Source organism: Podarcis tiliguerta (assembly GCF_965153285.1).
Source record: "Podarcis tiliguerta genome assembly, chromosome: 6".
In the NCBI taxonomy this organism is placed as follows: domain Eukaryota; kingdom Metazoa; phylum Chordata; class Lepidosauria; order Squamata; family Lacertidae; genus Podarcis; species Podarcis tiliguerta.
Genome location: NC_139539.1, coordinates 74,006,048 through 74,032,553, shown reverse-complemented (window position 1 = coordinate 74,032,553; position 26,506 = coordinate 74,006,048). Strand labels below are relative to the sequence as shown.

The 26,506-nt window shown below is 42.5% G+C and overlaps 2 protein-coding genes across 3 annotated transcripts in view; one reads left to right on the top strand and one right to left on the bottom strand.

Moving 5' to 3' along the window:
- LOC310679563 (very-long-chain enoyl-CoA reductase-like) overlaps positions 1-298 on the top strand; it is a 42,292-nt gene extending 41,994 nt beyond the window's left edge. Inside the window, exon 15 of one of the 2 annotated variants that reach the window (XM_083445034.1) lies at positions 165-298. In XM_083445034.1, coding sequence (XP_083301160.1) covers positions 165-194 — 30 coding nt within the window. In that variant the 3' untranslated portion in view covers positions 195-298. The remainder of the gene's footprint in view (positions 1-164) is intronic. The other variant, XM_083445041.1, reaches the window with a different exon arrangement.
- The window catches only part of ABCA4 (ATP binding cassette subfamily A member 4), a 98,598-nt gene that overhangs the window by 12,469 nt on the left and 59,623 nt on the right, over positions 1-26,506 (bottom strand). The window contains exons 19-36 of the mRNA XM_083444739.1: positions 22,427-22,642; positions 19,723-19,900; positions 15,478-15,609; positions 14,650-14,789; positions 13,713-13,850; positions 12,941-13,134; positions 11,164-11,254; positions 10,111-10,316; positions 9,767-9,815; positions 8,906-9,132; positions 7,312-7,436; positions 6,209-6,307; positions 4,530-4,719; positions 2,726-2,820; positions 1,694-1,726; positions 1,332-1,437; positions 1,141-1,215; positions 237-406 (exon numbers count right to left, since the gene is read on the bottom strand). Coding sequence (XP_083300865.1) covers positions 237-406; positions 1,141-1,215; positions 1,332-1,437; positions 1,694-1,726; positions 2,726-2,820; positions 4,530-4,719; positions 6,209-6,307; positions 7,312-7,436; positions 8,906-9,132; positions 9,767-9,815; positions 10,111-10,316; positions 11,164-11,254; positions 12,941-13,134; positions 13,713-13,850; positions 14,650-14,789; positions 15,478-15,609; positions 19,723-19,900; positions 22,427-22,642 — 2,464 coding nt within the window. The remainder of the gene's footprint in view (positions 1-236; positions 407-1,140; positions 1,216-1,331; positions 1,438-1,693; positions 1,727-2,725; positions 2,821-4,529; positions 4,720-6,208; positions 6,308-7,311; positions 7,437-8,905; positions 9,133-9,766; positions 9,816-10,110; positions 10,317-11,163; positions 11,255-12,940; positions 13,135-13,712; positions 13,851-14,649; positions 14,790-15,477; positions 15,610-19,722; positions 19,901-22,426; positions 22,643-26,506) is intronic.

Genomic DNA, 26,506 nt, shown 5'->3' with positions numbered 1-26,506 from the left:
GCACCAATTCCACAATAAACTACTACCTGAAAGCACCCTCTGTCTTCTGTTCACCCTAAACCTGTTGCTAAATGAAAGGACAGGTTCTAACTAAATTAAAGAGTAGCTTGATTTCTGCACTATACTTAGTAAAAGTATCATAAATATTTTTATCTTTCATACAGGCATATTCCAAGTCACAGTGTCCATGCTAGCAAGAAGGGAGGGAAACATAACAGCAAACTTTTCTTGCTTACACAGTGACTTCAGAGAGCTGCTCCTTCGTGAGGTTCAGTGGATGATTGATAGCAGTTATGCCATATTCCTCGGGGTCTTTGCCAGTCTGCAGATTGGCTCTCAGGATTGCATTGTTGGCTATGTTGAGAAAACTGACCATGGCATGCCAGCCTTTGTTGTTAAACCACACCTGGCAGAGGAAGTTAGCTCATTAGCAACTTGAGCAAGGCATGTTCTGCCTCTTCTTTATTTCACCACCTGGCTATATAAGTGGAAATGGGTCAAGATCTCGTAACTTTGCTGGGGTGGTACTTCATATGTCTTGAAACAGGTGGCATTCGTCCCAAAATTTAATGCTTGCCTTTCCCTCGAAAAAGCAAATAAAAACCCCTTTTCATATCTTAAATAGGGTTCCCTCCTTCCTTCCTTCCTTCCTTCCTTCCTTTTCAGTTAATGTAATACCTTAGGTGTGAATGTTAAATGCCAGGAAAGGGAAAACTTGTCTATTTTTGACTAGGGGTTCCTCTTGTCCCATGCCTAGAAAGCAATGGATTCGAGTGGTTTTCCACTTGCCCCACTCCTTTCCCATGGAAACCTCACTCTTTAGTGCTCAACTGGAGCAAATGTCTACCTGGAGGAAGCCCGAATTGCCATTTGCTCCGTCTGAGCATTAAAGAGCGGTTTCCCCCTGGGGGAAAGCAGTGGGAGAAGAGGAAGTGTTGATAAGCCGTAGGTTTTGCAGGATCCCATAGTGCATGGATGGGAAACCTGTGGCCCTCCAGATACATCGGCCACAGGCAACAGGGCTGGTGGTCAAGGAAGATGGGAGTTGAAATGCAACATCATTGGTAGGGACACAGGTTCCCTATCCCTGATATAGTGCTTCTAAACATTGAAAGGTTTAGTCTTAAATATAATAAATACCTTAATATTGTATTCAGTTTCCATGTACTTAAGAAAATTTGCCATTTCTTTCGAGGCAGCCATTGTTGCTTCACCCTAAATAGCAGAAAGCAAGGGCTAAATTTTTCTGCAGTGTAAACATACTTTAATGCCTACAGACATGGGGTGGGGGGAGCTTACAATTACATAAAATCAGAACAATCCTTGCTTACCCCTGTTATGTTCATCATCTGACCAAGGTCTCTCAGGAAACCAACAATCTGCTCTCCAGTGACATGCAGTATTGGGAGTTTTCCGCCAATGGAGATTCCTCCATATCTAAAACACCAAGAGGACATGACGTGCAATTGGTCATGGAGAACCCCATCTTTCTATGAATAGACTGATATACTGAACATTCCCTTAAGAATAAATGTGTCTTTCTTACAGAAAAGAAGTACATTACTCCATGTTGAGCGTGGAATATAATTATAAACCAGATAACGACTAGGTTAGTCATATCATGCTATCTGTTATGCTTTAGCAAAGTCTTTAGGCTTCAAAATTCAACAGAAAACCTACAGTGCCTTCCTACCTTTTCTCATTGACCCAGTATTTGCTCTTCAAGCTGCAAAAGAAAATGAAAATATTATATTCCACACAAAGTCGGGTTCTTTCAGATTCAGGGAACTGCTGAATAAAATATCTGGGGACAATGGGCTGTATAAGAGTGTTTTCAATAAGATTATTTTCAAAGCGCAAGGACATTTGGCTTTGAAATGGAATTTCCCCTCCTCATCTCCCCACAGATTTGGGGAGGACACGGGCAGGGAGGAGAGGGAGGGAAAGTTCCATTGCGCGAGTGGAAGTACTTCATTGGGTGCTGCTGAGTGTGACTTCACAAGAATGTCTAATCCTTACTCGGATGGCGAGTGATCTTACCCTCTATCATTGTTCCTGACTACCACTCATTAATCTGACCTTCTTGTACAGGTACAGATGGATTGCCCAGAGATAGCCTATGCATGTACACCTGTTCTATGCTTTTTCTGTGCAGATGTTGGATGGCCATCTGTCAAGTATGACTTAGCTGAGATTCCTGCATTGCAGGGGGTTGGACTAGATGACCCTCAGATCCCTTCCAACTCCTAACTGTGCATAACAAAGCTTGAAAAGCTGTGATGCTGAACAGGAACAGTGGCAAGAGCATCGCAACACTAAAGCTGCTTTTAATAAAAAGCAAAAACAAAGCTGTTGAGGCTTCATTAAACATATTTGTGTATAACATAGTTTGCCCTCACAACCCAATCTTGTGCAGAGTTTGGAACAGCAAAGTTAATTGGAAGCAATGGGTTTGCTGCTTGCACACCTGGCTCTGCACAAAACCAGGGGTGGTTAAGCTGTGGCATTCCAAATATTGTCGGACTACAACTCCCATCAACCCTGACCACTGATTGATAGTTGGGGCTGATATTATAAACCACAGTTATTTTATTCAGTGTCCTAACGAATGGAGAACTGAACAGTGGGCTGGGTATTCAAAACTCTTCAAACCATTTCAAGGTAATTGTTCAGAGCCTCAGGCTATACAAGCTGCCGTAGTTTTGTAAATAAAGAAGTTTCCAACCTGCTTCTTATGAGGGTGGGATAGGTTTTCACCAGGAAATCAGAAATATTTCGATGAGTGAGATCCTGAAGAATTTCTGTGCTACGCTGAGCTCTCTAAAAGGCAAAGAAAAGGACAAATGGATTAAGAAAACAACTGTTAAACCCCTCATGGTTCGAATTTGGCAGTTCAGAGAGGCAGGCACAGAAAGAGGTCACACAGCAGTGATTGCTAATTTTGATTTACAGTAAGAAATGGCTCCTCTGCTGAAACCATAGAACTGCCCTGACTCTACTTGAAATTTCAAGAGGAACTTCTGGTCTTTTTCTCTATTTTGAATTCAGATCACATAAAATACCAGTGATTTGCAATCAAAAGCCAGGCAGGTTTCACTGAAGACTGCCAAAATATTTGTAAGCTTTGATAAACCTCACCCTAAAAATGTATGCAAATGACACTCAAAACCCTAGCAATGAATCTTCTTGATCACAAACTAGTCTCATTACAGCTTTGGGAATTAAAAGACAAGAAACAACTTGGCAGCTAGCAAAAACAACCACCCATTCAAGTAGTATATGAATTTAACCACAGAGTGGCAGCACTACCCCTCATTAGAAGACAAATGAGACTGCATGAGGGTTTTTTCAAAGTTAACAAAATATGACCAACAAGCTATTTCAGGAAGAGCGTTGTGAAATTGTTTTTCTGCACAGCCCTGTTTTCTGGGAAAAAAGCAGATAATGAAACCTCAATGTTCAGTTTGGCAGTTGCCCAACAAGATTATTAACAAATGAATCTCTCTCTTGCAGCTTAACTATTAAAAGTGATATTACTTTTCTAAATTATCTTTACAACCATCGTGAGAGGCAAATCTCTATTCTATTTTAACAGATCAGGGCATTGAGGTAGAAAGCTTGGGACATACTCCAAAAGTGAGCCCACAAAAGCTGAATAGGATTTGAACTCGGGTCTCCCAGATCCAAGCTGCATTTCACAAGCACATTGGATCAACTCCACAAAAAGCAAATCCACAATAAGCTTGTTACACAAGGTGTAAGTGAATAAGAAGAGCCAGCTGGATACAGACCTGATGCTCACAATGGCTTGTTGTCATAACCATGGTTTAATGTTACATTTGAACCAGAATTACCGTATTTTTCACTCTATAAGACGCACCAGACCACAAGACGCACCTAGTTTTTGGAGGAGGAAAACAAGAAAAAAAATATATTCTGAATCTCAGAAGCCAGAACAGCAAGAGGGATCGCTGTGCAGTGAAAACAGCAATCCCTCTTGCTGTTCTGGCTTCTGGGATACCTGCACAGCCTGCATTCGCTCCATAAGACGCACACACATTTCCCCTTACTTTTTAGGAGGGAAAAAGTGAGTCTTATAGAGCAAAAAATACGGTATATAAGGATACTCAACAGGACTCCCTTAACATCCATTTACATTTTTCTTGTGAATTGCTCCTTTGCAAATCCATTAAAAGGATTTTCTCTATATGTTTTCAATATATGCTATGTAGAATTTGGTGCAAAACTGGGTTCTTTTGGGAGCGTTTGGTTATAGAAAAGTGGCCGAAAGAAACCTGCATGTTTCCAAAGGAGTGTCTCAAACTTTAAAAAATATCATAGCTGCTGCCCTTCTACTGTGGCTCCCCATATCCCCACATGCTTATTTCCACTATAGCAATCCTTCCAAGATGGCCAAATTTGGGGTGTGGGTGGGTGTGTTTTAGCACACTTTCAATCCACCTGAAACCAATTCAGTGGCAACCACAGTGCTTCAAACAGGCAAATGGCAACCAAGCAGTCTTTCTTACCTGTGGGGGAGGAAGTCCTCCAGCTCCCAAAGGGCACTCAGGTAGCATGGTGAGTTTCTTCCGAGTACTGCATTTGCAGGATGGTGAGGGGTTCTGGGGATGCCATGTATTAGTTTGGAAAAGAGCAGCTATGTTATAAGGGACAGCCGGTGTCCTCCAGGCAGTTGATGCATTAATGCAAGGGTAGTTCCTACACAAGGAGACAAGAGCACAGATGATCTCATTAGCAATGTTAATATCAAACGGGCCATGCTAGATCTCAGAAAATTTGCAATTATATATCTCGCCTTTACAGTACCAACCATTAAGAAGGAGCAGTTTCCTTAAACACCATTACAAATCCCATGTATCAGGTATAGGGCTGAGCGATGTCAGGTTTTCAACTTCATGATATACAGTATTACCAACTAAACATTGCAATATATCACAATGTCTGAAACAAGGATGGAATTATGTAGAGGTGAATGGGGGTGATGTTCTGGCAACTGCTACTACTTAGGAGTCTAAAATGGATCCATTTTTATTTTTAAAATATTGTTGCAATTGGTATTGTATAGTACAGAGGGCACAACAAGAATCATGAGAGAAGTGATGACTGGTTTCATGATTTTTCCCATATCATGATTTTTTACATAGCACAGGGACACATTGTGATTTGTGATATATCGTCATGTCCAATGTTACAAAACCGTTACCACAATGTGGACTTCACACCAATTTTGGACGGTGTATCAATACATCGCCCAGTCCTAATCACCTATCCTGTAACTAAAGGGCTATTTATACTACAAGCCCATACTTGTCACCAGTAAACCTGTTTGGGGCACATCTAGGCCAGGGATTCTCAAGCTTTTTGAGCCAAGGGGCACATTTTAACATTGATGGAGCTATTGTGGACGCCAATAGATATTGTGGAGGCAACCCATGTGTGGAGTAACCCCTAAGGTCCTTACACAGAACCATTCCTTTCTTTGTATTTCATATTTTTATTCTCTTAAATTTGGGGTGCTTTGCTGTGTTTCTCTACACAGCACAGGGGACTTGAATTCAATTGTGGGTCTGACTTTGTGGAACTCCCTCACAGCTGAGATCAGAAAGGCCCCTTGCCCTGCTGAACTTAAGGCACTTTTTATTACAGGAGGTATTTTAAGTAAATTGCATTATGCTTATTTTAGGTTTGCACTATTATATATATACACACTGCCCATCTTACTCGGTTTCCCCTGCCACTCTGGGCTGCTTCCAACAGAATATACAAAAACACAGCAGAACATCACACACAAAAAGCTTCCCAAAACAGGGCTGCCTTCAGATGTCTATGGAAGGTTGTATCTTTGACATTTGATGGGAGGGTTTTCCACAGGGCAGGCACCACTACCAAGAAGGCCCTCTGCCTGGTTCCCTGTAACCTCACCATGTCATTTGATTGATGAATTTATTTCATCATTGTTCAGTAAACCACTCTGACCTTCTACGGTGAAAAGCAGTTTACAAATTCAGAAATAAAATAATTAAACCAACAGATAAAATCCCCAGTTTTGTCACTGGTGACAACAACATTCTCCGAGATTTTCACTGGCTGGGAAACCTCCGAGGCCAGCTCCCTACTGTTTCAAGCACTACTGATGCCACCCTGCAATTGAATAGATTAGATTAGTAGAGAGAACAAAGTGACTTACTGAAGGGTCTCTTTCTTCAAGCAGCGATTTCCAAATCCCGGTTTATTTAAGAAGGCGTCAATAAGAGAAACCATCTGCTCACTGCCAGGCCGCTCATTGCTAATGAGATTGGATGAGATTTAAGGTTATAAAAAGATGCTGACTGCAGAAGCAAGACAGTGGCGAATAAAAATCGGCTGATCACACAGGTAGGGTCAAGCCACAGGATATGTTAATGATCAACTGCCCATTGTAGGATAAGGCATACTAAGTGTAAAAGGATTATAGGAAGGACAAGGGTATTTTCGACCCATGACCAAGGCACTGATTTCTAAATGTAAGGTGAAAACCACACACACACATTCCTTGCTAACAAGACGACAATAGTTTTTGTGTCAGAGAGATAATTCCCTATGCTGTACCTTGTCCATCCATATCTCCTGGTTATCCACACATTTTCCATATAGTCTAATGCTTTGGGCTGGTTCACAGAGTCTGTATGTATTTTGTACTGGTTTCATACAATCTTTCCATCCTGCTTTCTAGGTGGAAAAATTATGGAAATGGAGCACACCACATGTATACAAGTGACATCAATATGGTGTGTGTGCCCACAGGTTTCTCCATGTTTGAGGTTAAACAAACTGGCCATAAGTGACAAGTGTTCACATTCACCCAGACAGCACCTAACTGCATATTTTTGACACTGTACCACTTAGCTATTTAGAGCAGTGTGGATGGACAGAAAAAGAAAAATATTGAACAGCAAACCCAGTGTCTTGTTTTCATTACACAGAAGCCAAAGTATCTCAAACAAAGCAGAAATTGTACACACGGCATTTTAATGGGTCTACTGAATTAGCTAGCAACAATCCTAGAAGGTAGTGCAGTGCTGTTGTTACGCCATAAACATGACACTAGCTAGCCAGGAGGAAGATGCAAAATCTAGGCTGGGAGAAAAGATCAGTCGTGATCTGAAGAAGTCTGAGAATGACTTCAGCAACTAACTACGGACTACATTTGCATGATTTAAACCGGAATGAAGCAGCAGGGAACTAGAATCCACTCAGCAACAAGGCACCACAAGTGCTATCTAGGAACGAGTGAGGAAGGTCTTCTCTGACCTGAAGAAAGTGAACTGGTGCCCATAGATCCAAGGGTGGAGAGTTAAACTGGGGTATTCACCAAATGGAGGAATGATTACTGTAAGTATCAGAGCCAGCAGCACAAAGCTGGCAGGTAGAACAATCTGCAGGCAATATGGAAAATGTCAGCCACCGGCAGGGTTTACAGCACACCACTGGTATCTAAGTACCACTCAGATAACACACAAGCGCACTGACAGTGGACACTTGTGCTGGAAGTCCACATAGGTCTGATAACACTCCATGTCATACATCAAAGAATAAGAGTCAAATTTGCTGCATTTTATAACTCAGGTTTTTCTTTAATCCTTCCAAATTTAAAGAGAATGGCAGCATATACTAATAGCACACAGCGATACCTCAGGTTACAGACGCTTCGGGTTACAAACTCCGCTAACCAGAAAGTGGTTGCTTCAGGTTAAGAACTTTGGCCCAGAATAAGAACGAAAATCACGTGCCAGCAGCAGCAGGAGGCCCCATTAGTGAAAGTGCGCCTCAGGTTAAGAACGGACCTCTGGAACGAATTAAGTTCTTAACCCGAGGTACCACTGTATTATGCTATAGCATATTATGCTAATAGCATATTAGCATATAACTAGAGATTATAAGAATGTAGGAACACAGGAAGATTAGAAGAATGTAGGAACATAGATTATAAGAATGTAGGAACATAGGAAGACCCCTCTTCACGAGTCAGACCATTGCTCCATTAAGCTCAGTACGGTTTACAATGGGACCTTCTGCACACAAATCAATGCTCTACAAATCAGAGCTACGGCCTCTCCACATATATGAATTATGTGGAGTTTTCAGTATCTATAGAATAGGACTTTTTTGTTCTCTGTATTTGGATACCTTGTTCTCCACCCAAATCGAACTTGCAGAATTGGGTTTCTCTTACAGAAGCGTATTGTTTTCTTCAGTGTATGGGATGCATCATTGACAAGAAAGGACAATAGGCCACCTACTCAGGGGGATGGCTTTGTTCTAAGATCTCATCATTTAAAAAAACAAAAACAACTACATTCTTGGCTACTGTTATTAAAATGTGCAGCAAGTTGAAAGCAGAATTTATATCATCACCCTGATGTCAATAGCAAATTATTGAAAGTACGTATGTATGCTTCTCTGGGTAATTCTGAAGACCTGGTATAATTTGTTGTAGACTGTATACACCCAATAAAATTAATTGACAGGAACCGGCCTTAGCTTGATTTGTATCTGGATAGAACGTTTTAGGATCTGGTTTATTGGGCTTCATTTTTAAGTACAGCCCAGTGATAGGCTTATAATGTAGTGAGATGCTTTTACAATAAGATTGTACTTCTTTCTCCCCTTAAGCCTGTTATAAATGCAGGTGTGTATCATTGTGAATGCCATATGGAAGAAACCAGGCATGCACAGAGCTTGTCTGAGGCCTGGAGGTGGAGTCTTGTTAGAACAAAACAAAAAATCGGGGGGTGGGGCCCATGGCCAGCTTAGCCCTCTGAAAATTGGGGGCAGTATACCGGGCTGCCCCCCACCCCACATGGGCTGGAAGAAGCCCTTGTGACTGTAATGGAGGAGCACATACCTGAGCAAGGAAGTCTTTAAAGCTACGTGTACTGTGGTGGAATCGTTTGATGAAAAGTGCTTTGATCTGCTGAAAGGTAAGTTGGCAACCTTTGTTTTGCCTTGATCCTTTCCCACCGCTCCCATCCCCTTCCTGTGCCACAGGCATCCGAGAAGTGCCATTGGCTGCTGGAGCAGTCCGGTGGGCTCCCTCTTCTTGTCCAGCAGCACCGTTCTCCTGCGCAGCTCCTAAAGTTTGCAGATCAAAGTTGCCATGCCAATTACTTCATTTACATTTACATTTTTTGCCTTGCCATTCATGAAACTGTTGAGTTTCTCCAGGGTTTGATCTTTTAGAAAACACCACTTCCAAAGTGGCACGATAATAGCGCAGCTACACTTACAGCAGGAAACGTTTACAGATCTAACAGAAAATAAACTCAGCAAATGCCTACTGTACTGGTCCAGGTCTTCCCCATTTTCCATCAGTTTGTGAGCTGATGAGCTACATCTATTTCATTCTGGATTTGCATCGCTATGGCTAACATAAAAGCATGGCCCCAATGAACCTAGAACCGATTCTCAAATAGGTTCCCTAACCCTTTCATTGTTGAAGAATGCCCTCACCTGGGAACCTCTAGAAAAACACCCATAGCTTAAGATCATAATGGTCTGGAGTTCCCTATCCCCACCCTACCAATGGCTAGGGATGTAAGAAGGCACCCTTCCAGGGAATTGAGCTGGGACTTTCTACAGTTCTGCCACTGAGCTACAGCCCTTCCCACACACTAGTGGCTCTTGTTTTCAAATCAGTAGTCTATTAAGATATGGCAGATATTTAAATCAACTTTTTAGCATGGTACTAGATGACAAGAGAGTTTACCTGCATTCTGTATTCCAGGGTCAGCCTCTGCTGTAACCTTCAAGAAAACCTGCAAGAGAGATGCATAAATATGTTCTGTGGGGACATGAGGGTCTTGGAGCATCCTCTTCCCTCTGCCCCACAGTAATGTAGGCGAAGAGCCTGAATTTACTGGAAAACAGTAGAACCTACTGTACCATTAGCTCCCCATAAATCCAGATAGGATTATTGTTCTTTTAAGAACTCAGACACACACTTAATATTTACAAAAATCTTATTACTGATGGGGTATAAACGTCCACCCAAAATTATGAAAGAAAAGACGGGCGGGACAGAGAGCGAGAACACTCCACAAAGTTAACAACCTCTTCAAGGGGCGTGTCGGAGATCCCAAAACTGCTGAGTCCCACATCTGCCAGGGTTTCCTCCAATTCCCTGAAGAGACTTGCATATGCTCGCTGTTTGAAATTCTTACTGGGTAGAAGATAGATAAGTTCCTGACCAATACTTTCTATTAACTTGGCTTCTGGAACATGGTGGTGGATCAGTTCATTTAGTTCATTCACATCACCTGCAAAGAGGCAGAACAGAGTTTGGAAAAAATGAATGGCAACTTGCTTGTTTGTTTAAGTATTTACTTGCTTCCGACGTTTATATCCCATGTTTCCCCAAAGGAGTTGAAGGTGCCTTCCATTGTTCTTCTCCCCCTCCCCATTTTATCCTTGTAACAACCATGTGATACAGGCTAGGCCTTGAAGGTTATGACTGGAATAAGGTCATCCAGTAAGCTTCATAAATGAGTGAAGATTTGAGCCCTGGTCTCCCACATCCTAGTCTGACACTGATCACTATGCCATACTGAATCGACAGTTGTTTGAATTTCAACAAGCCAGTTAGGAAGAGCTGTCCTCCCAAGATACACAGTACATGTAGAGGCTTACTAGAGACTGTAATCACCATAGGTGCCAACTCCTTGGAGCCAAGGTCCCTTTGCCCCCCTCAATAAAATATTTGAGGGAGCCAGGGGCCCCCTAAGTTGATGGGCATTGCCATTTGAATGGTGTGTGTGTGCTGCTTCTTGTGATCTATTATGTGGGGCAGGACTTACCTGCCCCCCAATATTTTATTCGTTGGCACCCCTGCAGAGTATAAAACAAAACAAAACAGGAAGATCTCCCCTGGGTCAGAAGTAGGTGGATCCACCTAGCATCCTGTTTCCGAGGATGACACTCAAAGAGGCCTTTTAAGAGGGGCACAAGCAAGGCATGAATGCCCTTCCCAGTTTGTTTGTCCCAGCTGCCTCTGAACATGGACACTCCATTTAGTTATCATAGTTACGGCCCATGAAGGTATAAGTAACTCAATAAACATTTTCATAATGTTGTGCAATGAACAAGTCGGCCAAACCCTGTTCTCACCATCCAGTTCCTGTTCCACAGTTTCGGCTTTGTTTGTGGGCACACAGCTGGAGCAGGAACACGAGCATTTTGATCCCAGGCTGCAAGAGGTCTAAAATCAGATAAGCAAGAGGAAGGTGAACGAGGAACAAGTCACATTATCAGCTTCAATGTGATCATAATACGCGCTAAGTATAGTGTTTATCAGGAATGATTGCTGATCAGGCTTTCCAAATAATTGTTTTCAACCTTTGTTGAACCAACTATTCTTGGGAACTGCTTGATACTTCGGTTGGGAGTTGGCAATTTTGTAGGCATGCCTTTTATAGTGTTCCTTGTATTTTGCAGTTCAAGGCTGTCCTATCGTAAGTCACATGCAATCGTTAAAATTACCTTGCGGACAATGGTGGAAAGGTGAGCTGTAAACCTTAAGAGGGAAAAACAAATAAATACGGAGAATAAGGGCTTGTGTAACCTTTGCATTCAAGTGGTACTGCAATGTACACTGTTCTTGATTATGAGTGAGGACATGAGAACATAAGACAAGCCGGCTGAATCAGGCCAATGGCCCATGTTGTCCAGCCATTGATAGCTTTATCCTCCATGAATTCATCTTATCATTTTTTTTAAGCCATCCAAATTTGTGGCCACCCCTGTGGCAGCAAGTTCCACTCTTTAACTAAGCTCTCCTTATTTCTATCCTGAATCTTCCACCCTTCCTCTACACTGTATGTCCACGACTTCTAGTGCCATAAGTGACGGAGAAAAACTTTTCTCTATCCAATTCATCAACACCATACATAATTTTATAAATATCTCTTACAGTGGTACCTCGGTTTACAAACTTAATCCGTTCCTGAAGTCCATTCTTAAACCAAATCCGTTCTTAAACCAAAGCGTGCTTTCCATAATGAGGCCTCCCACCGCTGGTGCCCTTCCACCATTCGGCTTCCGTTCGTAGACCAAGGTAAGGTTCACAAACCGAAACACTACTTCCGGTTTTGCAGAGTCCGTAAACCGAATAGTTCATAAACAGGGCTGTTCATAAATCGAGGTACCACTGTACTTGCCCTTCTATAAACTAAAAAAATCTCAAATGCTGCAACTTTTCCTCATAGACGACCCTCCCTATCATTTTGGGCATTAAAATGATTTGAGGAGATGCAGACTAGAATTCACTGGTCTAACTAACGTGAATGAGCTTTCTTTATATGATGATATATTAAACCAGCTAACACAGCCGATTAATTAATCACTGTTAACAACCAATACATTGCAAAGAAAGGTAAGTTGTTTTATTGCTCAGAAACAGCTTCTGGTTTACACATAGGAACTTTCAGACCGTGGACTTGTTTCATCATAACATTTCTTGTTCTTTATTTTAGACTTTTAGGTTTTGAAAACACTGAGTTAGAGCTGCATGGTCTTTTTTCAGCATACTATCTCCTTATTTTCAGCTTCCCCTCTCCACCCAATTGTCACCCACTTTTTCTGTCCCAACATTAGAAACCCTTCCACTCAACTGCCCTGCGTTCCATGGTGTCAATGGAGTAGGAATTATAGAACCTCACTGGCAAACCTTCAAGGGTGCGGAGCTGGAGAGAATTATGAACAATTGCGGACAGGAAAGGTCAGTTGCCTGTCCCTAATTAATCAAGGTGCTGCTTGTTCCTTCCCACCCTAAAGCAGAATGTATACAAATAAAATGTCACTCGCAGTGTATTGTTATTTGTGTTTGAATATTGGGGGATGAATAATGCTTACAGGTTACTTGTGCAAAATGGTGCCAAACACTTACAGCCTCCTTTCCTCCACTGTCTTGGATGTTTTTCATCTTGCGGACTAAGGTGAGATAGAAGCCTGTGCCAAAGGAATTCTTAAGGAAAACAGGGGATCCTGAGCAGTGCAGCCTTCCCTGGGAAATGATAGCAACCCGGTCGCCAAGGATGTCTGCCTCATCCATGTGGTGAGTAGACAGAATGATGGTTCTCCCTAAGTGGGATCAAATAATAGTAAATCACCTGTGAAAACACTGGCTGCAGGCCTCTTGTCTATTATATAATCAGACATTACTTAATAACCTTAGGGAGTTTAGCATACAAAAGCTTGACAGTCAATAACATGGGACAATTATGTAAAGCTGAGAGGCTGGGGCAGATATTCCACCCACCCAAGGGGGAAAAAATATCTAAGCATTGTCACAGCTACTAACAATCAACAACTACGTAATTTGCTGAATTTAGCCAAAACAGATACTCAGTGCACCCCATATGCAGAGCCTATAATCTGTCAATCTTTGCTGCCTTTTCATTTGAATAGGAAGATTCCTTCATAGTTCTTCAGAAAGAATGTATAATTATTAACGGGTAGATGGAGCACAAATTGCAGCCTTAGACAGTGAGAGATCAAGCACAGTCTGCTTTGTCTGAAATCCATGGTCCTTTTCTGTGTATACACACACAGAGAGACTGCTATCTTTACATCATCAAGAAGCTTTGAAACAAGGGAATGCTATTAAAAGATTTTAAAGAAAACAAACAAACCAAGTTTTCATTCTGAGGACAGATTACCTGAACGATACTTCAGCAGGAGGTCCCAAATGGATCGTCTGGAATACGGATCAACTCCTGAAGTGGGTTCATCTAGGACAACCACCTTTGCTTCGCCTACAAACGCAATGGCGACGGACAGCTTTCGCTGCATGCCACCTAAGGAAAACAAGAGAGCGCAGCTAGAGTCAGCTAGAAAAAAGAGACTGCTCCTCAACAAGCAATAATCAAATATTTAATGTAACAGACGATTTAGCACTTAAAGGCTAACATGTTAAATGTAGGATAAGCTTTTTGTAGACCAGAGACCACTTAAAAGCTTATGCCGCAATAAATGCGTTAAGACTGCAAGGCGCCACAAGACGCCTGATTCTGATACAACTGGCAAAACACTGCTGTTGCTTTGGGATTTATTAAAAAGCTATATTCTGCTTTACCATATAAAATAACTCAAAGCAGCTCACAAAGAAAACGACAAAGAACATCAACATGCAAAATAGGTTAAAAGCAAAAGCACATTTCTTCAATCCTTCAGAGAAATTAGATATCCGAGTATAGAATATCCCAGTCTCAGGAATGGCTCGGACTGTCTGAACATCACATCCTTTTCAGCCTTAGGATAAGCAAACAACATGCAGTCACAGAGGGAGAATACTCTTCTATTACGTATCAGTGAACAAAACCACATGTGGGGAAGACCCTGTTATAAAATAAAGTGATGTAGCTTCATCAGGTAGTGGGCTTCTCATGCCACTAAGAGGTGAAAAAATATCAGCTATTTAATCATGCACTCTACTTTTTACTGTACTTTTACTACAATTTTGCCAATATGTGCTGGGATGAACATGGGTGAGGTTAAACAGAGCATCTAACTCTACCCTCAGGGGCAGCAGTGAATGGTTAATATTCAAGAGCTAAAAAGGCACACAGGACTTTGAGGGTTCAAACCTTTGGATACCTGATAAGTTTTGAGCCTCTTCATTCCTTTTATGTGGAAGGCCTATGTCTTCCAGCATCATTTCCATTTCCAATTCTGCCTCCTCTCTGGTTCTCCCTTTTAGCTGGGCATAAAACAGGATGTGTTCTGCAACAGTAAGGCTATAGAAAAGAAACAGTGCTGTTTTAAGTTGGCCAAAAGAGACAAAGCATGTTGCACTATTATACTGTAGAAACAAGACGCAAAAGCTTCCACCCACAGAGAGCTGAAGCCAGTTTGACAGAGAGGCCTCTGCTGTAAGCTCATCTGGTGCAAGGTTTCTGAAACGCTTCAGAAGCCTGCAAACCTTGTTTATCCAGAGGTGACATCAGGGAAAATGGAATACAGTACTACAATGTCAGAGCTAAGCTTTTCTCTAACCACTTCTGTCTACAACCTAGAAGATTTTGTGAAGGGGAGAAGTAACAGTCTGCTGGAAATGCAACATCATCATAGAAAAAGTTTTGCAGGTTCAAAAGGGATTGGCTGTCTTCTTCTCTCAAAATGGTAACAAACACCCACAAACTCGCCTCTGAGTTGCAGAATGATATAATCCTTTTGAGTGTCAGTGTCGACATTTTGCCTAAGTTCATTCCCACGAGTGTGAATTATGGTCCTAACTAAAGCGTAAATAATCATCACAGAGTAAAACTAACACAAGCACGCTTTCATGTTGGGGTTGCTTGTATCAATGTGTGTCTGCTAGGCGAACAGAAGACTTGCATCAGGTAGTCAGAACAATTGCAGCCTTTCAGTTGGGAAACACATTACTTGGAAGCAAGTTTGAAGCAAATCCCTGGCAGCACTTACTGATTGAACAAGATGTTGTACTGCGGGCACATGCCTAGACTCTGCTGTATGGAGTCCAAGTCTGTCTGGATGTCTTTCCCACCAACCAGTATTGTTCCAGATGTAGGTGGAAACAGACCTGTGAGGATAGACCTGGCCAAACAACATGAGAAACAGGTAATGTTTATCAATAATTATACAGCTGTTATTTACAAAATAAAAAAAACAAAGCAGTATCAGATAAGTTGAGATAATGTCCTGGGGCACCACTAGGTGGCGCTTTTGTCTATAGACACGTTTTGGAAAAAATGCAAATCTAAAGGCAGCTTTACAGATCTGCTTGCTGGATCTAAACTTAAGAATGAACAAGAACAAGTCATACGCACATGCACACATTTATAGGGGGAGAACAGCATTAAGTCATTATTATTAGTTCTGCTGAGCTATATCATTAAAGGGATACTGAAAGAAAAACGGTTTAAGTTTTATTTTTGATGAAAACTATCAGAACAGACCTCTCTGTTTTTTCTTTCACAGAAGACTTTACATGAGATCTGAGGAGGCTGTAGGCAGAACCTGAAACACTTGTAATACTGAGACAGTTTTAGTCAAAAATTAAATAACTTGCATTTTCAAATGGAAGTTTATCTGTTCCTTGCAAATGCAACCCTTGGAACATTAAAACAAAAACATTTCATCCTGGCTCTGCAACTGGAAGTAAGACTGACTGGGCCTAGGAAAGGAATAAAAAAAGTAAAGGACCCCTGACAGTTAAGTCCAGTCGTGAATGACTCTGGGGTTGCGGCACTCATCTTTCAGTTTTTTGCACCAGTCTGCATTTTTTTAATGAAAAGTCATCAGTGAATATCTTCTAATATACACACATTTGTGTGCAATTTTGCCTACTACAGAAACCCACAATTTACACGGTTGTTATATTTTTGGGTATTGCACCTAAAGCCAAAATCGCATATAGTCAAAACACATTGGATTTCCAAAGTCACTTTTCCTGGAACCCTGTCCCCTTTTGAATTATTATTATTTTTTGCCACACACATAAAACTGAATGTTAACATGTTGCCAACATGCACATTTTATGCGCTCTTTGATCTAGAATAAGTATTATATATATATTTGGCACACATTGCTTGGATGAATAACTACATTGCAAAATTCAGAGAAGTGTGAATTTTGAAGGATGGCTGTGTTTCAGTTCCTGCATTGTTTTGGAAAGGGCAAATCGGGTTGTTTCACCTTAAAATGTGAACCACATCTAATTTCTCCCCCATCTCTACCCTTGGAGTGGCGGCACCCGGGGGTGGGGGGACAACAAGCAGGCACAGGATAGGGGAAGTAGGCTTTTTCTTGCTGATCCTCCCCCCTTTCAGCGCTTCCCACCCCTGAATTCCCCATTGATCTTGTCAAACATGGGATGGGGCACACACATTTGCAAAGATAATGTCTGTTCTAGCTCAAGAACAGAACCCCAGAGAACATAATGTGCAGCTCATATTGCAGAAAACCCCCAAAGTACAAGCCAAGTGACAAGAAAGGAAAGATGGAGCAGATCTGCAGTGTCCACAGTTTTTGAAAAACTGACCTAGCCACAGCATATAATAGCTACTCAGGAAGAAACCTGGGGGCAGTAGAAACCGAAAGCCAAGGAAATGTTTGTCCAGACCCCTGAGAAACAATGCACCTGGAACTCTCCTAGGCCTGAGGGGCATATCAACTTTGCTGACTTCATTGCTTTTTCAATTCTTTCAGACTAAAGACTCCCCGTCTCTCTGAGCATATTTAAGAAGACCTGACCCCAGGAAAAAAATGCTGCTCTTCCAGAGAGACATCTGCTTTTGTTTCTCCTATTACTTCCACTTTTATAAGATAGGCATTTCCTTCTCCCGAGGTCTTGGAATTATCCCCCCACCCCCGCACAAGCCAATGTGATCACTGATAAGGGTGATCCATGTTTATAATTCACACTAGTTAAGACGAGAGAGTAAGAGCAATCCTCTGTAGGAAACAAGACGATTACCTTCATTTTAAACAATATTTAGTGCTGTATCTAAAACCAGAACTGCCCCAGGAAACAAAATATATGGCTATGTAAATTTACAATACATGCAGAAATTAAAATAAACCCCAATACCTAACTATGTGCCTGGGCTGCAAAGCAGAACAGGTTATTAGGAGAGTTGATTAAATGGACCAAATCACTATGACAACAACAATTGGCATGCAATTTAGAGGGGAACACACGCACATATGCACACCCTCCATATTGTTCTTAGCTATGCATACCCAAGTATAATTGTCAGCAGCAATAAGCATTTAAGGTTGTTGTGCCTATCTTTTGAGCCACACAGATTAGAGAATTTCAGTTTTGTTTGTGAAATGAAGAACCATTCAGTGAAATTAACAGGAACTAGCATCAGAGCAGAGAGATAAATGCAAGCTCAGCCTCCTGTCATCTCTAGCGATGTTAGTGAATTTTGTAACTACTTGGCTCAGCACATGAGCTTGTCCATTTTAGAATGCTCAGCTTTATTATGAATTGAATACCATTTTCCTGAGAAGTTCTTCTCTGGCTCAGAACGTTAAATGAGATTCTGCTGACGAAGCACCCCAAACCTACTGCACATTAAAAAAAATATTTATGTTCATTGCTTACTCTTCACTAATCATGTGATGATCACTGCAAACTACCAGATCATCTGATAAACAAAGAGCAGTTTGTTTAGTGAGACTCTATGAGGGTCAATCACTTCCCTTGATTGTTCTTTACATGCATTTGGTTGTGGTTAGTGTCCCATATCTAGATTGAAACCCCTCTCTTGTTCTCAGGCGTGTTTGTTGGTGATGAGAGTGGCAGTGGTTGAACTTTCCATCATGGCTGATTCTCCACTGGGGCACAGGAAACTAAATTACAGTCTCAAGGCCAAAATGATCGCACCTGCATCCACACCAATGCCAACATGACAACTCTGGAGAGAACGCTAAAAAAAATACACAAATATTTTCTGAATACAGAGACCACTCTGAACCGCTGGGAGCTCACTTATCAGCAGGTTTACCCCCCCCCCCTTCATCCCACACATACTACCTACAGCACTTCATTTCAGAAAGTGTTTGCTGAGGTTACAGGTGTGAAATGAACCGTATTTTTCGCTCCATAGGACACACTTTTTCCCCTCCAAAAATGAAGGGGAAATGTGTGTGCGTCCTATGGAGCGAATGCAGGCTTTCGCTGAAGCCTGGAGAGTGAGAGGGGTTGGTGCGCACCGACCCCTCTCGTTCTCCAGACTTCAGGAGAACCCCAGCGCCAGCCCCACAAGGTCGGGGTACAGCGGGGAGGCGGAACGCCGCCATCCCGCTGTCTCCCGATGTGGTTTGGAGGCTGACGGCGGGGAGACGCGTGCTTCTCCCCGGTGCCAGCCCCTTAAGCACCAGGGACAGCGGGGAGGCGCAGCGCGTCTTCCCGCTGTCCCCGGACCTGATCTGAAGGCTGGCGGCGGGGAGAAGAGCGCTTCTCCCCGCTGCCTGCCCCGCAAGCTCCGGGGACAGCGGGGAAGTGCAGCGCGTCTTCCCCCTGTCCCCGGACCTGATGTGAAGGCTGGCGGCGGGGAGAAAAGCGCTTCTCCCTGCTGCCTGCCCCACAAGCTCCGGGGACAGCGGGGAGGCGCAGCGCGTCTTCCTGCTGTCCCCGGACCTGGTCTGAAGGCAGGCGGTGGGGAGAAGAACGCTTCTCCCCGCTGCTGGCCCCACAAGCGCCTGGGGGGGAAATAAATTTTTTTTTCTTTATTTCCCCCCCAAAAAACTTGGTGCGTCCTATGGGCCGGTGCGCCCTATGGAGCGAAAAATACGGTATCTTCACTCTTCAAATCTTATCCGTAACTGGAGTTTTTCAAGCCACACCTTCTTTTCCCTCCCTCCCTTTTAAAAAAGGGCATTACACCCAGTTTTGTCTTATTGTCAGTGAACTAAAATTATGAATATAACTTAGGAACAATAACAAAGGTGGCTATGTATAAAACCTGTACCTGTGCAAGTATAGTGTGTGTATGCGTGTAATGTTAGTATATAGCATAAGAGGCTAGCATCTTGATGAAACTAAGCAGGTCTGGATCTGCTAAGTGCCTGGATGGGTAGCCACCTGGAAACCATGTCTGCTACCTTGGGTTACATGATGGAAGGAAGGCAGAATATCAAGTGCAAGAAAAAAAAATGGAATTAGCAGCATGATAATCTTATCTCAGGCTGACTCACATAGTGGTTGTCTTCCCAGCTCCATTGTGGCCAAGAAAAGCAGTGATCTGACCCTCATAGAACGTAATAGTCATTCCGTCAACAGCTGGCTTAGAGCAACCGGGGAAGATCTTCACCAGGTTCTGAATACACACGCCTGGGACCAGACCAGAAGGCTCCTCTTCAAAGTGCAAGTTTGCTTGAAACAAAGATTTTTTTTATATTAAAAAAATAATAATGAAACAACTGCAGAGGTGAGCTGTAGAGGTGTGTGACTACAGCTCTAAGAAACACAGCATATTATAATTATTAGAAGAAGCAGTTGCATTGCAACACATTCTGGTTCACCGTCCCCTTAACAGTACACATTTCCCCCCCCCGGGTTGCATCATGGTTAGCCCACAAAGAATCGGACCTGCAGTGATTTTTGTAGAAACTGTCAGGTCAGAGCTAACAATAATGGTCATGGACATTTGTTGCTGACAAAGCTTTCGTGGACCTTCTACCACACTGAGGATCGCCCTTGGCCATTACGAATATTCATATTAGGACTACTTTAAATTGCTCCACTTGCCGGTATAGCCAACTATGTGGAGAACCAAGTCAAAATTTCTGATAAGAGACTTATGAGAAGGTAATTTCTGAGAATTTCCCCTCCCAAACATACAAAGGGCATTTTTTTCCAGCCAACAATTGAACCCCCAACCTCCCAGAGGGTGCGGGGAAGCCCAATCTGCAAACTGACCAGCAACTGTGAACAACAGTTCACTACAGAGTCACAGCCATGGCACAGAGCAATTTAAAGTGGCCTCTTATGGTGCACAGGAGAAAGCAGCAGGATGCCTTTATCAGCAGTGACAACAAAATCTGGCATGTAAACAATCCATCTGTCCACTTGAACAACTTTATTTTTTTCTTATTCCACTCCTCCCCCCACACACAAAAAAGGGAACAGAATGAGATCACCAGAGTTTAGAATAACATTGTTTTCTTTTTGTCTTGGTGGGAGAAACTCACCCTTGTGCAGGAGGAAAGATCAAGGCCTGGGTTTCCCACTGAATACAGACCATCCAGAAGACTGAGTTCATAAGACTGCCATTTTAAATGCCACCATGGGGACTGTTTTATTTTGCTTAATTCTGGGCCAAAGAAACAGCCTTTGAAGTAAACGACCCCCTTGGGCATTTGAGATGATGTAAATCAAGAGCCTTTTGACTTGTGTTTATCCAAGTTACCTTAAGATTTGCAAGGGGAGTTTCCATAAGGGTTTGCTTACTTAACTTTTCAGGATCAGAAGAGTTATGTTAGGGTGCAGTCAACTCAGTCCAGGCATGTCCCTTTCTACTAATAAGGTATTGTCGAGAAATGTATGTGACTCTCCTACCCTATTTTTTTTTTTTTAAAAAAAACACCTTCCTTCCACTTGCAGTCTGAAGTGACCTAACAGGGCACAGGTTTACAACCATGCCTTCATGATGGCTTCTGATGGCATATTCAGCATTCAGGTTTGGTGGGCAAAACTTGGAAGAAGAGAGGCTTGGATCCATCCTATGCTTCCAGACTCAGGCTGACAGCAAGGCACCAGAGTGCCTTTTCAATCACGTATGATGGGCTGGAGACATGAGAACACAAGATGTGTTTTGTGTGTACATTTTCAATGCAGGTATTTGTGTTGGTGGGACAGAAGTATATTTTTAATTTAAAATTAATTACTTTTTTTTAGCAAGAAAACATGGAGCACTGCAACATGGATAGCTAGTTTTAGTCATCAGTCATCTGTCCAGGATATTTTTTAAGTTTCCTGATACTACTGATGCATAAAGTCCTTGGATTTAATACTACAAAGATATATGAAAGTTTCTAGGACATGGATTTAGCTTTCCCCATCCCAAATACAATAAAGGAAGCTGAGAAGAAATTCAATTCAATGGATCCTGAATTATGTTCTTTTCAAATCTGTGTTTTTTTCAAAAACACATTCATCACACAAGCTACCTAAAGGTCACAGGCTAGAAAAGGGAATGTCAGTTATTTATTCTAAGGCAGGCCAACATCTGCAGAGTTTTGGGACTTGCAGCAATCTGGGGAATAAGCCAACAAGGTGCTAGGAAGAGATATGGTGAAGAGATCTTTGCTTCTTGACAGGCTAGATCTTTTTGAAGGAAGATCCCTGCTTTCATTCACCCATCATCACACAGGATGAACCCAAATGGCCTGGGGTTTCATTCAATAAGTTTGAAAGAATGTGTGCTCATGCTCAGTGCTTGAATCACCAACTTTTCACCAAGTGCAAAAACTCCAGTTCTGCAGAAGGTGACTCCCTGTGCCCAAATATTACTTCAGAGGGTCAGTTTGCACAGCAAAGAGAATCAGGCAGAAGTGTTTTTTCCCCTGGCCTGTATCACATCAGTGTGCATACCATGTTTGAATGCTGACCCATTTAAAAAGGTTTATAGATGTCTGAGAGGAAGCTAGACCAAACTGTTCACCCTGATTATGCTAGCTTTGTATGCCAACCTCCAACGAAGAGTTCTTCAGACTGTTTTGTTGGAATTGGCCCTCGTGGGACAATAAAGTGAGATGCCGCTACTCTGCTACACCCACCTGGAGCTATTCACACACCACCACATAGGCAGACAAACGAACTGGCGACAAAGGAGCACATCAAAGTTCAAATGTATAACACAAAAAGAGTTGCGATTACTCCGCTTCTCTCTCTCCTTACTAGTCATTTCATCTTTGCCTTTTGCCTCTGCCTCAGGCTTCCCCTGCTTGATGTACTCTGGTTTCCTTTTGTGTTTACATTTGTTTTCTTTACCATCCTTCTTCAACGGGCTGTCTGTCTGGGTTTTCCCCCTGTCGGGTTCATCAGCCATGCTCTTTCTCATCTCTTCTTCTTCAGCCTTCATGTTGACGCTGCCTTCCTTCTCTGAACCTTTGTCTAGGTTAATCAGAAATCAAGTAATTTTTAAAAGGCAACCATTGCTGTCAGTCTCGAGTACACGCTACACCTTTATAGCACATTGTAAACATATTCCCCCCCTCAAAGAATTCTGGGCATTGTACTTTGTTAAGGGTTGCTGGGCAGTGTAACTTTTTGAGGGGTAAACTACCATACCCATAATTCTTTGAGAGGGGGTGGAAAGGTAGCTTTGTGAGGGATAAACTACAGTTCCCAGGATTCTTTGGTGAAAGTACTGTGATTTAGATGTGCTTTCAATGCATGGTGTGGATGTGATTGTAAGTTTCATTTAAACAGCAACATTTAACAGAAGACTCTCTCTCTCTCTCTCTCTCTCTCTCTGTGTGTGTGTGTGTGTGTGTGTGTGTATCACGACCACCAGAAGGCACATGCCTAAATAGTGAAGGCCACATCTGGTTGGGTATAGGTCTTTTAAAATACATAGAATTGTTAATTAAACTACAAAACGCCAGGAACTTCTTGCCCCTTGTCCAACAAAGCTTAAGGAGAAGCATTCTATGTGATTTAAATCTCTTTTTTTACAGCTCTTCTAGAGGACTAGGACCTTAAATTTTAAAATTTCCCAATAGGAAGTTTTGTTCCTAAATCACAATGACTGCAAGTGAGACTCAGAAAACAATATTAAACTAGATGTGATTCTTACTACTATAGAGTGAGTGTTTCCTATTTCACTATGTGTTGTGTTCACAGAGTACTTACTGCCTCAGTGATCAGGGTATGCTTTGCATTCCTGTGATGTTCAAGTCCTTGCTCTGTTAGCTTGTTACACGCAAGTGGCAAGGTGAGCTAATCCCTTGCCTCATCTCCCAGTGTCTGAGCCAGTGTCACAGCACTTATTGCATTTTCCCTATCAGTGTATTTGTGGCCACTGTCCCATGGTAGGAGGGGGCACCTGCACTGATACAGGTTTAACCCAGGTGTTTTATTGGCTGCCAGCACATGTGTCGAATAACCAGGTGAGGCCATAAAACACCAGGCAGATGCTGATTCTAAGGACATGACCTGGATGCACTACTCTGTTGTTAAAAGATTTAAAGCAGCCTTTCTCTGCCTCGGGTCCCCCAATGTCGTTGCACTACAACTCTCATCACCCCCAGCTAGCAGGAGCAGTGGTCAAGCATGAAGGGAGTTGTAGTCCATCATTATTCGGGGACTGAAGGTGGAGAAAGGCTGAACTGAAGCTGGCAACATTTTTAAAATAATGTCTTTCAGTGGGCTTTGCTGATGCTCTCAACATGAAGATCCATGCTGCTATTGCTGATTACTTATTTCATTTAGGAACTGCTTCCTAAAAGAAATCCCAGAGCAATTTACAGGAAAAACATATGAGCAATTGCATATATAAAAGCAATGACATATATGGAAAAACAAACAAGAGAAATGCTGAAAGGACAAAAGAGAAGGATCAAACGGTTGTGCGCTAATTTCTAAGTCAGGACTGTGGGCTGGATGTGGCCCTCCAGGCCTCTCTACCTGGCCCTTGGAACTCTCCCCAAGCCTCACTCCTTATTAGGCCTGTCTCGCACCCTCCTGGAGTGTTTTTGCTTTACTGGATTATGTCCTTTAACTCTGATAATGGCTCTTCGTTGCCTGGATGGAGGAGAGTTTGTTGTGTGACTGCATGTAGCCTACAGCACAAAGGTAGCATTTGCATTAATTGTTCTGCCCACCTTACCCTTGCAACCTATCAATGCCTTAAAAAGCTTTGCCTAAATCTTCCTCGTAGTATATAGCTTTGCAAGGCTGCTTTGATATGTGGCATCCTGGAAGCTGGAAAACAGAAGCAATGTCAATAGTAACAAACAGATGCATCCTCTGTTCTTCTGAATTCCTCTCACAGGACATCCAGTGGGAAAGCTGTACTTTCAGCTGAGAATGCAACAAAAGCAAATCCACTTCCAAGGGGGGCAATGCTGCTGCCCTTTCCCCCCACTCTGAACCTGACATGTGCCATGACTGGGATGGTGCTGGTGGGAGAGGTTTCAGGTTGTTTGCAGAGGGGAGTAGCCTCCTGCTGGCCCAGAAGTACCTTCCTCTGCTGAGAACCAGATTCAAACAGCCTCTCATAGCCTGTGAAGTACTATGGCAGCGAGAAACAGAACAGCCATGCAAATAACAGATTTTCTCCTCCCTTCTCTGTAGTATAGCAACTGTTTGTCACTGTGGTTTTGTGGATTCTGGAATGAGTTGTTTATGCACCTATTTCAGGCACTTGGACTCACAGTAGTGATTTCAACATCATTGATAATTCAATGGAGCTGGATGATTGGAGGTTTTTCTTAATGGAAACTAGTTTAGCATCCTTAACATGCACGCAGATCGAGACAGTTCATACAATCCAGAGTATCCTTCATATGACCATTCCCAGGGACCCAACAGAGGACATAACATCTGACCAGGTTCTTCCTTGGATGTATCAGAAATCTGAAGAGGTGCTGTGTCAATGAGATGTTGCTAGGAAGTTAAACCCAAGCCAGGAATGCAGATGCATCAGCACCTTAAAGGTTATCAAATTTAGCATGGCATATTCTTTGTGGACTTTGCTAAATGGAATGCAGTATCATCCAGAGTTATAGGTATATATATAAGCATCATTTCTCTTTTTTGGGGGGGGGGGAATTGTAAACCATGAGGTCAAAGAGAAATGAAATATAGAAAAGCACAAGCGATTATAATTATGTTATTAACAGTGGTAATTCTGGGGCGGGAGGGGGGGACAAAGACATCCTGGCATTGATATGTCAATTAACACATATAATGTGCTCAAAATCCTTTGTCTCGGTTCAGTCCATAAGTGATAGCATTGAACCTCTTGGTGTGTTGTAATTCAGTGGTTTCACATTGCTGTCTTCATTTGAAGTTTCTTCACTCCATTGCTGGTCATGCTAAGGCTTGAAATTTTCACACTGGCTTTGAATATCACAATTTCTAATGTCAGACTTCTGCCCATTTATTCTTTTGCAAAGAGGCTGGCCTGTTGCAGAAGAGCTTTCTGGCAGATGATGGCATATATCACAATGGAAGATGATCATGTGAATGATCTCAGTATTGTTGCCAGAGTAGACACTGGGCAGAGTTGGGTCTGATCCCTGTGTCTGCAGCTCCATTTTGTGACCTGTTGTTGCTGTTTTAAGGAGGGAGGTTCTCTTTAACCAAGTACATGCCCACCTCCAATTGAAGGAAGTGCAGTTCTCCAGCATGGGCGCTACGTAGATCACCAATGATACATTTGAAACTACATGTACAAATACTCAGGTTCACACTTCATACATCTGACGAAGTTGAGCTGTAGTCCATGAAAGCTTATGTCATAACAAATGGTTTGCTTTTAAGATGCTGTTAAGTCTCTTGAAGGCTTTTGCTAAAAATGCAGGGAACAAGTCTGCCTCTATGTATCTTGGATGTGTGGACCAGTTCCCAAATGGTCAGGATGCAAGAACACGCCTATCTCAAATGGGCTGAAGCATATTGCCTTTCTATTATGCATCTCTTGGTAGAAGCGAGAGCATCCTTCTCCATGTCTGTAGAAGTCTGCTCCAGTCTCAGGTTGCTGATGAAAAAAGGCAGCATCAGAAAGAGAGGACCTGGATCTTCCAACATATTTGCATTGAGAAAACAGATATCGTAAGACTAAAGGGAACATGGGTCGTCTTTGAGTATCAGGCTTAGTTCAGACCACTTGCAAAAGCGTTGGTCACATCCGTGTGTTGGACCAGTTTTAGCCCTTATTTGGGGACATGTCAGAAGTATGGTTTCACTTGGGGTGGTGGGCAAGAGGGAAGGGAGATTATAGAATATTTCCAGGAACAGTGAAATGCTATA